The sequence below is a fragment of the Macaca fascicularis genome, chromosome 9 (genome assembly GCF_037993035.2).
Source record: "Macaca fascicularis isolate 582-1 chromosome 9, T2T-MFA8v1.1".
Lineage (NCBI taxonomy): Eukaryota > Metazoa > Chordata > Mammalia > Primates > Cercopithecidae > Macaca > Macaca fascicularis.
The window spans coordinates 49,419,162-49,437,385 of NC_088383.1; the positions used below are offsets into that span (position 1 = coordinate 49,419,162).

The 18,224-nt window shown below is 42.0% G+C and overlaps 1 protein-coding gene across 1 annotated transcript in view; it reads right to left on the bottom strand.

The window, feature by feature from the left end:
• Window positions 1-618: 618 nt before the first annotated feature.
• Window positions 619-18,224, bottom strand: part of LOC123566823 (ribosome biogenesis protein BMS1 homolog) — a 31,457-nt gene continuing 13,851 nt past the window's right edge. Inside the window, 10 exon segments of the mRNA XM_065520552.2 lie at window positions 619-4,323; window positions 4,768-4,929; window positions 11,155-11,256; window positions 11,258-11,331; window positions 11,675-11,822; window positions 12,731-12,853; window positions 13,962-14,020; window positions 14,267-14,447; window positions 14,531-14,719; window positions 17,433-17,609. Coding sequence (XP_065376624.1) covers window positions 4,093-4,323; window positions 4,768-4,929; window positions 11,155-11,256; window positions 11,258-11,331; window positions 11,675-11,822; window positions 12,731-12,853; window positions 13,962-14,020; window positions 14,267-14,447; window positions 14,531-14,719; window positions 17,433-17,510 — 1,347 coding nt within the window. The 5' untranslated portion in view covers window positions 17,511-17,609 and the 3' untranslated portion in view covers window positions 619-4,092.

Below are 18,224 nucleotides of genomic sequence, written 5' to 3' on the forward strand. Positions count from 1 at the left end.
GACCAGATGGGGAAATAAAACTAACATTTTTGGTCATCTGTTTTATATCAGTCACCACAGGTACAGTTGTGACCTTTGAACAACAAGTGTCCAAACTACATGGGTCTACCTACATACAGATTTTTTTCTTAAAAAAAAATTTTTTTTTTTTGAGACGGAGTCTCTCTCTATCGCCTGGGCTGGAGTGCAGTGGCGTGATCTCGGCTTACTGCAAGCTCCACCTCCCCGGTTCACGCCATTCTCCTGCCTCAGCCTCCCGAGTAGCTGGGACTACAGGCACCCGCCACGACGCCCGGCTAATTTTTTGTATTTTTTAGTAGAGACGGGGTTTCACCATGTTAGCCAGGAAGGTCTCGATATCCTGACCTTGTGATCCACCCGCCTTGGCCTCCCAAAGTGCTGGGATTACAGGCGTGAGCCACCACACCCGGCCTTAAAATTTTTTTTTTTAATTTTTCAATTAAATCTGCTTAAATACACATGGGGTCAGCCAGGTGTGAAATGGCAAGCATGTCACCAAATGATAATACTTAAAGCAAGTTCACAAGTTTTGTTAAAAAAAAAGAAACAATCTAGTACATCCACAAATAGGAAACCAAACACACCTGAACACATCTATGATTAAATAAGAATATTTAATGGCATGGAATGATATGTACACTGTAGGTTCAATATGTTTTCAAAACATACCCAGCACCTATGGCTGCCTGTGCATAGTGAAAGCATAGAAAGGTATAACAGAGTAATTTTTACAATTAATAAAGTTCAATGCAATTGAGAAAGGTTTCTATAAAAATTGTTAAAATATTTTAGAGGGCAAATGCTTACTTTGCATAGCAATGCTTCAGTTACCTGGAATGCCCTCCCTTCTTTCTTCCAAGCAATTTTATGCAGTGCTAAGCTCAGTGGCTCTTACTCCAAGTGCCAGCAAGGTGAACAACCCAGTTCCTGCTCTCAGGGGACTCACATTCTGGTGGAATTTATTTTTGCAACATACTTGCTGACAATATCAAATGAATAAGCTATTAGTATTGAAAAGTAATTTACACACTCTCCAGTGTGGTCCTCATTGTGACATATGTCTTCCTATGAGATGGATGCAAACTCACAGCAAAAACTATGTGTATACATACAGCCACATGCCGCATGACGTTCAGTCGACGGACCACATATATGGCGGTGGGTCCAACATATCCTATTTTTGCTATGCCTCTTCTATGTTTCGATACATAAATGTTTACCACTGTGTTACAACTGGCTACAGTAGTCAGTACAGTCACATGCTGTCCAGGTTTGTAGCCTAGAAGCAATAGGCCATACCATAGAGCCCAGGTGCACAGTAGGCGGTACCATCTAGGCTTGCGTGTCACTCTATGATGTTTGCACAATGACAAAATTGCCTAATGATACATATCTCAGAATGTATCCCCATCCTTAATTGATGTGTGACTGTATTTTACTAACCTGGCCAGGTGGGACCTTCACCAATAAAAATTCTACATAGAAAATGCTATTTATTATTTCTTTCAGACATTAGAGATTCCTTAACTTTAGTTTTAAATAATCTTGATATACAAACTTTTTATTTCCCTTGTTCTCCAAATATGGTAAACCAAGATTTTTCATATTAACAGGTACGACTTCTACCTACATATATTGCCTTTGGAAAAGATGATTATCTGCAACTGTAATTAAACCTTCTTTTATTTCTCCCATTGCTTAACGGAGTTCACTCTTCTGGCTGAAATATAAAACTATACAATTATAAATACTTATTTGCAAGGCTTCTCTTTGAACAAATTTGCTTGTTGTATAAGCCACTTGCTGATCACTTTATAAGCTACTTAATTATAAAACATGGTATGACAGAGTGTCTTGTATAGTTTAATTGAATTATAGTTTTGCATTTTAAAATGTACAGATTATGCTATATAACATATTAGTTTTAAATTGTTTTATAATTGTTATGGACTTACTATGTGTCAGTCCCCAGATCTGTCAGCATGCTGGATGATGAAATTCATAATAGCTCTTGAGAAATAGAGGAAAATTTACACCCAGAGTTGCTCAGAAAGGTCTGGGCATGTTCTAACTATCACATCCCAGATGGACCCAGCCCTGATGGGATCCTCACATCCCCTTCCCTTCTTATGGAGACACAAAGCTGAGCACCTGTCTATTGACAGCTTTCGGCTTTTAGACAGCCTCTCAGACTAGGCCAACTGCTCACAATCCTGCTGACCCTCTTTGGCCCCTATGATGTTGTAAAGGCAATGCAGTACTCATGTCAGCAGCACACATATTATAACTGGCACAACACAGAAGTCAGCATGGGCCCCGTGCACAGATGACATATAAATTCATGAAGTGTTCTACATATATATATGTGTATATATATGTTCTACATATATATGTGTGTATATATATGTTCTCCGTATATATATGTGTATATATATTTTTATATAGGTATATATAAATATACATTTTTTTTTTTTGAAACTGGGTCTTGCTCTGTCATCCAGGCTGGAGTGCAGTGGTGCTATCACGGCTTACTGCAGCCTCGACCTCTTGAGCTCAAGTGATCCTCCTGCTTCAGCCTCCCAAGCAGCTGGAACTGCAGGTGTGCACCACCACATCTGGCAAATTTTTGTATTTTTTGTAGAGATGAGGTTTCACCATGTTGCCCAAGCTGGTCTCAAATTCCTGAGCTCAAGTGATCCTCCTGCCTTAGCATCCCAAAGTGCTGGGATTACAGGCGTGAGTCACTGTGCCCAGCTGCATTCCATATTTCTACACACACATGCACACATGGAGGAGTATACGTTGGGGAAAGTAAAGCTGGGGAAATGTGAATAAAATCAGTGGGTTGTATTGATATCAATATCCTGATTGTGATATGTGTGAAATGTTACCGCTGAAAGAAATTGGGCAAAGTATACAACTATGTGTGACTCTATGATTACATTGTATAGGATTAGATTGCATATAATTATATCAACATATAATCATAAAATACATTCATTGCCTTTATAATAGTATGATTATATCAATATAATGTTTAATTTTTTAAAAAGGCAATGAGCTGGGCGCCGTGGCTCACACCTGTAATCCCAGCACTTTGAGAGGCTGAGGAGGGTGGATCACAAGGTCAGGAGTTTGAGACCATCCTGGCCAACATGGTGAAACCCCGTCTCTACAAAAAATACAAAAATTAGCTGGATGTGGTGGCGTGTGCTTGTAATTTCAGCTATTCGGGAGGCTGAGGCAGGAGAATTGCTTAAACCTGGGAGGCGGAGATTGCACTGAGCCCAGATTGCACCACTGCACTCCAGCCTGGTGACAGAGTGAGATTCTGTCTGGGAAAAAAAAAAAAAAAAAAAAAGTCAATGCAGTTAGGCAGGTATAATGCATGAGCATAATATGGGCATAACATATGAGCATAACATGGGAAGCCTATCTCATTGATATATACGATTTACTTGGTCTCTGCACCTGACAATCTCCTGGTCTAAAGCTTTAAAAATGTACTTACTGTTACCTTGTCACTATACTAATGTGCAAACATATGAAATAAGATAGAAAATGTCCACAAGGGCCAGTGATCAAAGGAAATAACAGACAACAAAAACACTACACACCCTTCTCTGAAATTTTCCATGAGAGCTGAGGGTTCAAGTGAATATTTCTTTCTCTTCTGGAAGACTCCTCATGAAGGTGGTAGCATAAATAATTATCCACAAAGGATTGTCAGGCATTCATCCCTAATGAAAACTACTAAGCCAAAACTAACAAAAAAAAATTGTAATGATAGTTTTGTAGCACAAAATAATTAAACTGAGGCAGGCAGAGGAAAGTAAGAGAATCCACATAACCACAGCTTACATCACTTTAAATCTCGACAGCCCCAGGTGGTGAGAACGAACCCAGTCCCAGCAGTCCAGGCTTCTCCGTTCCTCCTCTTGCAGGCACAGTTTGGGTAGAGACATCTCTTGGGCTCTTGCCCACTGACTTGTCATTCACAGGCATTCAAACTGTGATGTTTGAAACCGTCCACCTCCGCAGATCCAGGGACAGTCCCTCCAGTCCAAAGGCTTACTGCAACTGGCCCTCAGCCCCCTTCAAACTGGACTTCTGGTTGCTTCTTTCCTTCTCCCCCTGAATTCGGAAGAGCTTCTTCCTGAGGTCCTTCTGCCGCTTCAGCTTCTCCTCCTCCTCCTTCTGCTTGGCTCTGAAGTGCTCCTTATTGTGCAGGTGCTGCTGCTCCTTGGCCTTCTTCATCTTCTGACTGTGCACCATACTCAGAGCATCCAGCAGTGCGAGGATCTGACCAGGACAAAAGCCAGTGAGTATCAGAATGCTCTCAGCCACCTGACACACTCGCATCCTAAACACTAAGACTAGAGGCAACCCATGATCCAAATGAATATTAACTGCATGAAAATGCATCCTGCGCTAGGAAGTCATTGTTGGCATGGAGACACAGGTGTGATCGCATTTTACCTTTACCACCTGTGTTCATCATTCTGTGGACACTGTGTGCAGCTAACCAAGACAGAGGAGTTCCCCAGCCATGTGCCTGTTATCCCCATCAAAAGCACAGGGCAGAGCAGGACCAGGCAAAGGAAGGGAAATGGACTCTGGCTCTTCCTCTGACTTTAGTTCCAGTGCCCTGAATAACTGAGACTGCAGTAGAAACAGGAAGTGTGCTGCTGAGAGCGTTCTTTTCCTATTTAAACGCAGCATGCAGTACAGCATGGGCGACAGTACCTGTCTTTCATGAGGCTCGCGTATGACGGCCGGTCTCCACCTGTTCTTCGGCACCTTGCCTGCCTTTGCTTGGGTCTTGGGCTTGTTCTTAAATGGCAGGGCCTTCTGCGAGGCTTTTGGAATCTGCAGTGAATTTTTGCCTCAGGATTGCCTTAGGACTGGCTAAAAAGAAAAATAAAGACCGTGACATATTCAAATTATGACCAATGTGTATTTAAAACTTCTGTATAAAATCTTCTCATTGGGTTGACTTTTCCACAAGATCAGCAACACCAGAGTACACTGGCCCTGAGAAATCAGGTCTCAATCATCCGCCAAATATGAACTGCCTCAGTGGACCCCCATAATTCTTGGTAAACAGAGGAACAGAGAGCTTATACTTACAACTCTCCCCCCAAAACCCTCTGTGCCCATTTCTATGGTATGGAACTATGGGGTCTCAACAGAGCAGATGAATAGATCCCAGTTTCTTTTCATGGAAATTTTAGGCCTTGTCTTTAGGCCACTGAGGTGGTTATTTCCCAGCCTAACAAAAATAATTTAGTTTTTCATCTTGACTATCAACCACTCTAGATATTGGGTTTTTCATTTGTTTGTTTGTTTGTTTGCTTGCTTGTTTGAGATAGAGTCTCGCCCTGTCGCCCAGGCTAGAGTGCAGTGGCACAATCTCAGCTCACACAGCCTCCACCTCCCGAGTTCAAGCAATTCTCCTGTCTCAGTCTCACAAGTATCTGGGACTACAGGCACACACCACCATGCCCAGCTAATTTTTGTATTTTCAGTAGAGATGGGGTTTCACCATGTTGGTCATGCTGGTCTAGAACTCCTGACCTCAGGTGATCCACCTGCCTTGGCCTCCCAAAGTGCTTGGATTACAGGCATGAGCCACCACGCCTGGCCCACTCTGGATTTAAGGACAGTTCTTCCTTCAGTCAGCAGCCAAAGAGTCCTGATTCCTGATTCTAATTAAGAAGTTTAACTTTATTCTATTTCTGATGGAAGGCTGGCTGAAAGAAGGGAGACTCAAAAACAGATGAAGGCAAAATACTCTGTACTGAATTTTCAAGGTAATCTTAAATTCTATGTTCAATCAAGATGGCACAAATTCTTAATGGCCTCATAAATACTATTAATAAACTGAAAGTTTTGCCCTAGGCTTTTATTAAAGAAAAAGTTTCTCCTATGTCTTGAAATGTAGTATTAAAGACATCATCCCCAATAATATTCCATATTCTCTGTTTACGAACCCCAATTGTTTTTGAATTCAAGAATTCAGAGAAATCTGCTTCTCACAGAAGAGTAGAATGGATAATGGGCACCACATCCTGAAGTGTATTTTAATAAAAATTCATGTAAGACGGTTCAAAATTTCATTAACTACTTTATATAAAAACAAATGCCTGGGAGACTTCTGTTTCTAGCAGGGTGGCAGACTGATGCCTTGAACAACCCTCTTCTTACAAAACTGAATACTCCACATGAAAACAAATCTTTTCAAACACGTTGTTAAGCTATGAAGAGAATAACGAAATTTCTAAGAAACCAAAAATCTAAATGAAAATAGAAGTCCAGACAGGCACTGAACACCTAAAAAAAAAAAAGAAAAACAAAACAAAACAAAACTTGAATTGTCTTCAAGCATGTGGAACAGCAGGAACTCTTTAAGCTGCTGCTGCTGGTGGAGGCCAAGCCACTGTGCTCCCAGAACACGACACAGAAGCCTCCACGTTGAGGCAGAGCACAGGTGTCCTGGAGTCTCCACCCCACCCAGGGATCCTCCAGCAGAAGTGTGTGTGCCCCTGCATACCCGCAAGTCCCATATCCAGACCTAGCGTTCAGGGCCATGGGATAACGGCCAAAAATAGGAAATCATTTTACTCATCAGTGGATAAATGGTGACACAGTCATATAATGGAACTCAACAATGACAATAAATCAATGTCTGCCATAGACAAGAACATGGTTGTGTCCTATAATACTGAAGCAAAGAAGCCAGGCTAAATAGAATGTGTTGTATTTTATAAAATTCAAAACCAGGCAGAACAAATCTATGTCAGGAACTGGGAAAGTGGCTATTTTGGGGGGCGGGGTGGGGCAGCAGTGCCTGGGATAGGCTTCAGTGTAAGGCTACTGCTTGGTCCAGGGTGTGGCAGCCTGGTGTGCTACAGTTCATCTAGCTGCACACCTGCGATTTGGGCATTCTTCTGTATGTACATTAACATTTCAATAAAAAGCTTATTAAAACATTAAAACTTTCAGAAAAATCCACATTGCTTCAATAGAAATTAGCACATTGATGCTTTAAAAATACATGTATATGGTGGGGGAAAAAGTGGTTCAAAAGAGTACCCAGTGAAAAGTTTAAGAGGGAGGGACACCAGCAAGGGGCCAATCAATAGTCCCCTGCGTTTGTCCTCTGACAAAGACAGCCAAAGCAGCAAACAACTATATTTTGATGAAGGTTCTAAAGGAGAGCCCCAGAGTGCATCAAGGAGTAGCAGAAATCCAGTAGAGCACAGAAAACCAGGACGGTCACATAAAGGAGAGAAGGAAATATCTGTCCCCCACCACCCATCCCCAGAGGGATCAGCCTGAAGCAGAGGGGATGTCTCCCTGCGGAGATAAGGAAGCAAAAGGGGCCCAGCAGCCCCAGCACTCCCCTCAGAGAAGGAACTGATGTTGCGCCCCACCCCTATGGACCAGCTGCTGCTGCAACGTGACCTCCTGGACCCGGAACCACTTCGGGAGCATGTCCCGCCCAGGGTGAGCAGCCACCGCACCTTTCTACCATCCTCAGGGTTTGTTGCTCTGTATCACCCCCGCCTAGTGGCCCGCCACCCCTGAGCTGCTGTTACACTGTCTTAGGCCATTTAGTATGGCTGTAACAGAATACCTGAGACTCGGTAACTTATTTTATAAAAAAGGTTTATTTGGCTCACCCTGCTTGTGTCTGAAAAGTCTGAGATAGGGCAGCACATCTGGTGAGGGTCTTGTGCTGCTTCATCTTATGGGGAAAGTGGAAGGGGAAACAGGTGTATGCAAAGGGCTCACATGGCAAGAGAGGAAACACGAGAGTCTAGGAAGCTGAACTGACTCTGATAATCCACTCCTGGTAACTAATCCAGTCCCATGAAAAGGCCTAACCTATTCATAAAGGATCTGCCCCAGTGACCCAAATACCTCCCACTAGGCCCCACCTCCCACACCACCACATTTGGAATCAAATTTCAACATGAGTGCTGGTGGGAACAAACGAAGTCCACATCACAGCATACACCCTACCCTGTGGGGCCAGGCTGCTGTGCCCCTCCCCTCCCAGCTGCAATTGCGCCCTGCCCCTTGGGCCCTGAGCTGACTTGGTGCCCTGCTTTCCAGGGAATCAGTGCCTTGGCTACCCAGAGCAGACAAACTCTCATTGCATGAGAGCTGCAGCACTGCCCTGCTTCACAGGGAATCAGTCTTGGCTGAGCTGAGCAGCCACACCTGACAGGGATGAGACAACATGGCACCCCCACATCCCAGGAAAATAGCATTGGCTGAACTGGGATATCTTGCCTTTCAGGACAAACAACTGTGGAACCCTGCTTTCTTGAAACTGGACTATCCCTGGAGAATCTGAGTTGCCCAGGCACCTGCCTCTCCAGGGAGAGAAGTAGTTGTTGCGCTGGTCCCTGCCCCCAAGGGCCCAAGCCACAGCAGTGCTCCACCATTCTGGGGTCCTTGCTGGTACTGTACTTGGCCTCATGGAGACTGGGATGCTGCTGTGTTCCACCACTCCAGGGTCCAGAGTCACTACCACGTAACTCCCATGTCCAGAGTCACTCCCATCCCCTGGGGGTTTACTTCTTAAACTTCTCCCAAAAATAGAGTGAGAGGAAATAATTCCAAACACATTTCACCAGGCCAGTGCCACCTTAATACCTAAGCCAAACCAAAACACACACATACACACACAAGAAAAACTACAAGTCAACTTCTCCAATAAATTAAACACTGATGCAAAAATCCTAAAAAAAATTTTAGCAAATAGAATTCAACAACACATCAAAAAGATTATACATAATGATTAAGTGGGATTATTCCCTGGTGTGCAAGCCTGGTTTAACATATGCAAATCAATGTGATATATCACATTAACAAAATAAAATGTAAAACCACATGGTCACCTCAATTGATGCAAAAAAAGCATTTAACAAAGTTTAGCAACATTTCTTCATAAAACCTCTTAATAGTTTATGTATAGAAGGAAAGTTTCTCAACATAATAAAGACCATTTATAAAAAACCCTCAGTCTACATCATAGTTAGTGGGGAACAACTGAAAGCTTTTCCACTAAGATTGAGTACAAGATAGAGATGCCCAGTCTTGTCACTTGTATTCAACATAGTACTAGCAAGAGCAATCAGATGAGGAAAAAAAAAAAAGGCAACTAAATTAAAGAAGTAAAATTATCTCTATTTGCAGATGACAAGATCCTTTATCTAAAAAACCCCAAGGATTCCACAAAAAAACTGTGAGAACTACTAAATTGATTCAGTTAAGCTGCAAGGTATAAACTCAACATATACAAATCAGTCGCATTTCCATATACAAATAACCTAGTTGACAAAGAAATCAAGAAAATAATCTCATTTACAACAGCATCAAAGAAAAACAAAAACTTAGGAATAAATTTAACCAAGAAGGTGAAAGATGTGTACACTTGAAAACCATAAAACATTGATGAAAGAAATTTAGACATGAACAAATGGAAAGATATCCTATGTTCATGGTCAGAAGAATTAATATTGTTAAAATGTTCACACTGCCCAAAGCAAATATACAGATTTAAAACAATTCTCATCAAAGTTCTGATGGCATTCTTCACAGAACAGAAAAACACAATCTGGCCGGATGTGGTGGTTCACACCTGTAATCCCAGCACTTTGGGAGGCCGAGGCAGGTGAATCATGAGGTCAGGAGTTGGAGACCAGCCTGGCCAACATAGTGAAACCCTGTCTCTACTAAAACCACAAAAATTAGCCAGACATGGTGGCACGTGCCTGTAGTCTCAGCTACCCGGGGGACTGGGGCAGGAGAATTGCTTGAATCCAGGAGGTGGAGGTTGCGGTGAGCCAAGATCGTGCCACTGCACTCCAGCTTGGGTGACAGAGTGAGACTTCATCTCAAAAAAACAGAAAAAACAATCCTGAAACTCATATGGAACCATAACAAATCCCAAACAGCCAACAGGTTACTGTTAGAGAAAAAGTTGGAGACATCACATCTCCTGATTTAAAATTGTATTACAAAACTATAGTAATCAAAACAGTATGGTACTGGCATAAAAACAAACAAACAAAAAATAGACCAATGGAACAGAACAGAGACTTTTGAAATAAAGGTCATATACTGCCAACTAATTTTTGACAAGGGCAAATAAGACAACACAGTGGAAAAAAAGATATTCTCTTCAATAATAGTGCTGGGAAAACTGGATTTTCACATGCAAAAGAATAAAATTGGACCCTGATCATACACCACACACAAAACTTAACTCAAAACAGATGCAAGACCTAAAGAAGACCTGAAACCATAAAACTCCTAGAAGAAAACATAGGGGGAAAGCCTCTTGATATTGGCCTTAGCAATAATTTTTTGGATATTGCACCAGAAGCCAGGCTAACGCAAACATAAACAAGGAGGACTGCATCAAGCTAAAAAGCTTCTGCACAGTGAAAGAAACAACCAATAAAATGAAAAGGGAACCTACAGACTGGAAGAAATATTTGCAAATCACATATCTGATAAAGTGTTAATATCCAAAAATCAGTAAAGAACTCTTACAACTTACGAGCAGAAAAACAACCCAGTTGAAAAATGGGCCAAATAGGAAATGACCAATAGTAAATGGGGAGACATACATTAAAATAATACAAACTAGCAGACATGCAGGATGAAAAACTTAAAGATCTAATGTACAACATGAGGGCTGTAGTTAATAAAAATGTGTTGTCTTTGGGATTTTTGTTAAATAAGATTTTAGCTGTTCCTGTCAAACACAAAAAAATGAAACTATGTGAGATAGTAGATACATTAATTTGCTTCACTGTAGTAACCAGTTTACTATATGTATCCTTTAAGATCATGTGGTCAACCTCAAATATATAAAATAAATTTTATTTTAAAAAAGAAAAGTTTGTCTTCAATCCAGAAAGAACCACTATTACCATTTTTTGGTGTTCCGTTACAAAATATTCCGTGAATATACAACTGTTCAATCAAATTTAACATTAGACTTTATACTTGAACATTCAAAGCATGTAAGAAATTATAGAAAAGTGTCTGTGTGACTCCCTGTCTGCAGGGCACAGACTGCATCTCCACTAACACACACGCGACCGGTACCTTACACAGAGAGTCCTTGTTCGCCTTTAGTCTGACGCCATGGGTAAGCCCGAGTTGGCTGGTGGTCCACATTCCTGACCAGGTGTCTTTCTCACCCACTGGGTTTCAACAAAGATGCTACTGGGTTATAGAAGGCTGGGATGGAAACAGGATACCAAGTTTGCATGAAGACAATATCTGAAAAGAGAGGTAATTTACTTTAACGTTTTCAAAAGGAGATTCATATCCATATTGTGAAGAAACAAAGAACAAAACCTTCACTCCAAACTTCTCTACCTGGTTGCAAAGTATCTGAAGGGAAAGCTCGCTAAGAAACTATTCTCATAGATCACAGAACTGTTACTGGGTGTGGCCAGGAGACTGCAGACACAAGGCGAATGGGCACACCGCATGAGACTGGGAGATCTAAGGCTGGAGCTGATCAACTCTCTAGAGACCTGACTCCAGCCTCTCTTCACACTGGCTAGAAGTCAAGCATGAATGGTAACACCCTGCCCTGAACACTACTCAGGACACTCACCACTCATCAGCAGCTTATCCTGAAAGCTGGCCCGGAAAGCTCCTTCTGGAGCTCAGAGCGCTTTCTTGATCTGCCCCTTTATCCCACTGACAGTTCGAATCACAGCACCTTCAAATTTGGCTACTTCCAAGGCAGAATTAAACATTCCCTACAGGTATAGCAAGATAAAAACACACACAAAATCATATACTTTATGCTTTACTTCTTCCCTCAAACATATATCCTTGGTTAAAGAAAAAAAACAACTCACTGAAGGGTGATACAATAATCAAAATGTATTTGCCCCTGAAAGTAGAATTACTACCTCAAAAACACAACCCTTTCATTTCCCCCAAAATAATCATGTGGGTTCATGGGCATGCTCATCACCGCTGTCTGTGTGGAAGAGAAGATCGAAGAGGGATTTACTGGACTGAACTGGCCTAGGCAGCCTTTGCTGGCGTCTCTCAGACAGGACTGCCGCTCAGATCCTTTTACTCAGGTGCATACACTTAGAACATGAAAACAGTAAGATAAACGCCGGTGGTATTATTACCTTATATTGCAAGAACAATTTTATGATCTTCCTAACTCTGTGTTTCTAATGGAAACATCCCCACTAATGAAATTGTCAATAAATGCTGCTCAAACCACCCTCCCCAAATACTGAAAAACAGTACATCTGTTTCTCTGTACCCTTGCCAAGTTGTCTGCAAATGCTTTGTCGATTTTTCTGCTGAATGGTTAGACAAACTTGTGATTTTTTTTTTCCTTTGTTAACACAAATTTAAAAAGTAGGAAACAAAACCCAGTGGATAAAATGACATATTTTCAATATGACTTCTGTGGCAGTCTCACATGGAAGTCATGAGTAACAGCCTCAAAAATAGCTGTTTTACTACTGCTTTCTTCGGCACAGTTAAGTAACAGAATATAAAGGAACAAACAAAATATGAAGTTTATAAAAGATTTCAAATACTTTTCTAAAAACATGAGGCCCATATTTTAAAGGTATTTCATTCCTTTTCTCAAACAATATGGACATTTATAAATATGAGAATATATAGATATACAGACCTTAATAAATGAAGTATTCTTGAAAATTTTATATGGAAAACCAGTTAGCTTTAATTTCTTCACAATTTTTATGGATTTATCCAGATCAAGGACAACTCCTGTGGCAGCTATCCAAAAATAAGGCTAACAGGAACCCCAAAATTTGAAAATAGGAATAATATCAGCAAGAGAAAAACTTCAATTCTATGTGACACAATACATTACCAAAGTGAATTTTACTTACAATTAGCTAAGAAAAACAAGAGAGACTATCTGAACTTGCAACCCAGTGGTCTGACAAAAGCAATCCAAAACTAAAGTTGGTAAGCCAAAATAACAAGGGTGACATGAGGCTGAGCACCGTGGCTCATACCTGTAATCCCAGCACTTTGGGATGCTGAGGTGGGCAGATCACCTGAGGTCAGAAGTTCAAGACCAGTCTGGCCAATATGGCAAAATCTCGTCTCTACTAAAAACACAAAAATTAGCTTGGCATGCCACCATGCACACCTGTAATCCCAGCTACTTGGGAGGCAGAGGCAGGAGAACCGCTTAAACCCAGGAGGCAGAGGTTGCAGTGAGCAAAGATCGTGCCACTGCACTCCAGTCTGGATGACAGACTGAGACTCTGTCTCAAAAAACAAAACAAAACAAAACAAACAAACAAAAAACAAGGGCTACTTGAGTACTTTCCTGAGAGTGATTTCAGAGGAATGTAATTTCACTATAATGATTTATTTGGAATGAAATGGAAAAGAAAATACAGTTGCAATGTTTAGGAAATTAAAATTTGGACCTCCAGGGCAGATTCCATCTGCTCATTATTCTGCTTTCTTCTCTGTTAAATGGGACCGATAAACCCCGCCCTGCCTGACTGGTCAAATGAAAATGGTGTGAACAGACTGCTACCCCAGCACGGCTGCAGGGAGTCTCGTGTCTGGCTGGTCTCTGATGGCTCCTCACAACCTCATATAGTGCTTGGCACATGGTGAGCACTTCTTAAGTACTTGCTTAGATAAATAAATCCAAAAGATGCACAAAAATAGGAAATGTACCATTATAATTCTTCCACCTCCCCTCCTTTAATCCCACACCCTACTGAAAAGGATGTAAGAAGAGTAAAAGCAAAGGGAAATTTACTTTATATTAATAAAAATGAGTAATTTTCAACTTAAAAGTCTCATGTATATAACCCACATTCAGGATATATTTCTCAAACCAATCTGTAAAAGAAATCATCCAAGATAGTTACCATTATGCCACTGACAGACTGTATTGCCAAGAAACCAGTTCCCTGTGGAGTGATAGGGCCTTAAAGGAAAAGCAAAAAAAGAAATATAGCAAACCACAAATTTTAGATTCTAGTTTAACATACTGGATATGGACATTTAGATTTGGATATAGATTTACATATATACTCCAAACCACCTCCCCGCTCCCAGAAAAGAGAAAAATCTTAGGAGTGAAATTTTATGAAAGGAAAAGCAAAAAGCTATAATAATGCAGCCTGTAAGGTTTAATCTCAGCAATAGGCAAGTTATTGTAATCATATTTTACCCCAAAAGGCTGCTCCGCAATGCATGTGCTGTGGCGTATACTTTAGAAGCCTTTGTCTTCCATTGTGGTCTTCGATATAATAGAGTGGGATGGTCTGAAACCTCCTCCACCCTACAGAAAATATGATTGGATCTCGGGACTTGAGGATTTTCTTATACCAGCGATGTTTCTTCAGACGCATCTGAGGGGACGAGAGGGTAAGATGATTGATGGAGGGAAAATCTACAGAGCCTCAGGCACCAAATACCCAGCAAAGGGACCCACCTGCACGTATCCAACATTTCCCTCACTGTTGCCCAAGCCACCCAGGATAATGGGGTAATGGGGGTCAAAGTTCTGCACAAATTCACAGGGAACATTTTCAATCTCAACGCGGACGTACATCCCAGGTCGAAAACCCTCATACTGAACTCTGGCTTCATCATCTTGATCTTCAAATTCTGCGCGATTCAGCTACACATGACAGGAAAAAAAAAAACAAACCCATATGCCGTTATCTGTAATAAACATAAGAGTAACATGAACAAAGGCGCAATTTCTAAATAAAGGAACTATGGACAGAATTATGTAGGCTTTATCCTATTAAAAATACTACACATTTGGCCAGGCACAGAGGCTCACGCCTGTAGTCCCAGCACTTTGGGAGGCCGAGGCAGGTGGATCACATGAGATCAGGAGTTTGAAACCAGTCTTCAATATGGTGAAACCCCGTCTCTACTAAAAATACCAAAATTAGCTGGGTGTGGTGGTGTGTGCCTGTAGTCCCAGCTACTCAGGAGGCAGAGGTGAGAGAACTGCTTGAACCCGGGAGACGGAGGTTGCAGTGAGTTGCGATAGTGCCACTGCACTCCAGCCTGGGCAATAGAGCGAGATTCCGTCTCAAAAAACAAAAAGCAAGAAACAAACAAACAAAAAAAACCTACACATTTTACCTCTACAGTCTGCTCAGAATATGTCCCAACCGTTTTCTTCTCTGCTGCTCCAAGGGACAGCAAATGTAGATAACTCTGTGGAGCCCTGCGTGCCTGAACACTGGAAATGTCTCCAGTCCACACCTTCTTTCCTTCCTCTCCAAACAATTCTTTCACACTTTTCCCGTCTTCAAACACCCAACACCACCCTCACCTCCACTCAGCTGATGGCTGTTTCCTGATTCACTCCAAAACCAAAAGAACCTCCCTGGTCAACCCTCTACCAGGGTTTCCTCCCATATCCAGCCTTATCAGAGTTCTGACCTGGCCCATAGGGGAGCTATGTGTGGCTATTTAAATTAAAATTAATTACAATTAGGTAATATTTAAAATGCAGTTCCTCAATCATACTAGCCACACTGGAAGTGGTCCATATCAACCTGCGGCCAGGGTTACAATACTGGGAAGCAAAGACGTGCATCTCCATGATCACAGAAAGTTCTACGGGCAGCTCAGGAACAGATGATTTGTCCATGCTTCTACTCAGGGCCACACATCACTTGCTCACTAGACATCATCCACTCTTCCTGGACTTTACTCCAACAGCTCTTCCCTCTGTTCCCTCTCTTATCTCAAAACCTTTTGATTCCACTTTTTCCACCAACAACTGCTCCATTTCTCTGCTTCTCTCTGCAGCAAAATGCCACAAAAGTTTTCTGCAGTCACAGCTTCCAGTTCCTCTGCTCCCATTCTCCTACCTCCATGAAAATTGGTGCTTGCCAAGACTGATGAAGGCCCCCACACTGAAGGACTCTTCCAGTGGTCAACTCTGCCTTCACCAGAGTTAACATGGCAGCAGGGTCTGAACAACGCTTCGCCTCCGTGTACAACTGGCTTCCCGTGTGCCTGCATGCTCACACTGCTTCTCCTGCCTGGGCACTGCTCAGGCCTCACGGCCACAGTCGCCCCATCTCGCCCATGCCAGTCTTGCTCCTCCCACTCACTCTGCACTCACTCCCTGGCCACCTGACAACGTTAAGTGGCATCTACATGCTGAGGGCTGTACATCTAAGTCCCTGGCCAGACCTCTCTCCAGACCTGACACTCCACTTGTCTGCATGACACCCAACCGAAACAAACATCATCTTCCCAAAGCTGCATCTGCAGAGGGTTTCCTGTCTAACTTACAACAACCCATCCTTCCAGGAACTTCCAGTCACCATCCTCATTTCCTCTTACACACCCCACATTCAGTCCACCAGGAAATCCTACTGACCCAGCTTCTAAATAAAGTCTATCCGGGTTTGACTCTTTGTCTCATTTCCACTGCCAGCTCTCTGGTTTGTGCCACCTGCCTGATCTTTTGGCAGAGTGATCCGATTACCTTAATGTCTCTCCTCTGCTCAAAACCCTCCAAGGACTCCCATTTCAGAGTGAAACATTCAGTCTTTTCCAATGGCCCACAAGGCTCTAGGTAATTTTAAATTGTAAATGGTGTGAAGCAAAAACTTCAGAGTTAGCCTAGTCATGCCAATCAAAGGTCAACACAGACTTGCAACCACGAAGCTAATGCCTAATCAGGAGATAGTTCTTTGACTAAATGAAGACCTAGATCTGTTCCAGCTTACACAGGCACTCCTGGCCTCACTAACAAGGCGCAACTCAGATGCTCACCCTCAACTGTACACATGTTTCTGTGTCTGTCTCCTTCAGAGTGAGATCACCGCCTCCAGCAACCTGCTCAGCACCCCCAGGCAGGAGGGCCACACCATATCCCTTTATCTCTGCATCAGACCTTACATTCCACATGTCCTTCTGAACTCTGACCAGGATGAGTTTTCAGAGCACTCCTCCTATGAGCTCTGGTGTGTCCATAAGCCACATGGGCCACTGATCACCTGCCATTCAAATCAGGAAGCAGCAATCAGAATAGGTAGCCAATGCTTGCACTGAAATGAATACACTGTCTCAGATCATTGTAAAAGTTGTAAAAGTCTCAAAAGTAGAGACCATGCCTCAGTCATTTCTGTTTCCTAATTCTTGTTACAAAATAGGTATGAATCTTTTTCTGGTGACCTTCTGACTGCAGACACAATGAGCTCACTGCATGAATAAACACACTCATATGCATCTCTACCCAGGAGTCCAAATGAAAGGCACAGAAGCAGGATAGGGAGCAGGGACCCAAACAAAATCAGGGATTCCTGTGCTATGATAGTCTTGACAAGGGGCTGAGAGGAACTGAGGCTTCTCACCTGTGCTTGTTTCTGCATTTCTCCTTTAAGATCATCAAAATATGTGCTTTCTCCTTCATCATATTCTGCATCAAACATCTCCTTCAATTTTCTCTTCTTATCCAAATGCTTTTTCTTGGCACTTTCTTCTTCGTTGGAGTCAATTTCTTCCTTAATTTCTTTCTCTACCTCTTCATTCTTAAATTTCCAGAAGAAAAAATTTTGTGTATGTTTACGAAGGTCTTTTCTTTAAACATTAGATTTTTTAAAGTTCGATTTAAACAAAAATCTTAGCAAAATCTCTTATCACTATCAATAAAACAAAACAAAACACAACACAACCTTTGTCTCTGAATAACATGGTACTGCTACAGGAAATGGTTACATCTGCATTACAATTAGCTGCCATTCCTTAAGCTGGCTGGGAACACAAACTAGAATAAAAATAACAGATGTGTCCCTCACGGAGATGCTCCCAGACCCTGTTCCAAAGAAATATTAGGGAGAACAGGGGCTTCGTTCTTTTAAATGACACTTAAATTTAAGAAGAGGAGAATGATGGCAATGGTCGAATGTAAGTCCAAGAAACTAAGACTTCTGTGAGTGAAAAATCACAGTGGACTTGGCAAATGACTATGGCAAGAAGCGGTAGTAATTGTTATCCAAAACTTAACAAGTAAACAAGAAAGCTTCTCTTTGGTCCCCACATCCCCACCCTTTAGGAAGGAATCTATCCATCCAGTCTGCAATCTTCACACATCACAAGTAAGATTTGCATTTCTCAATGTGGGCCTCTCTCAGAACACAATGACC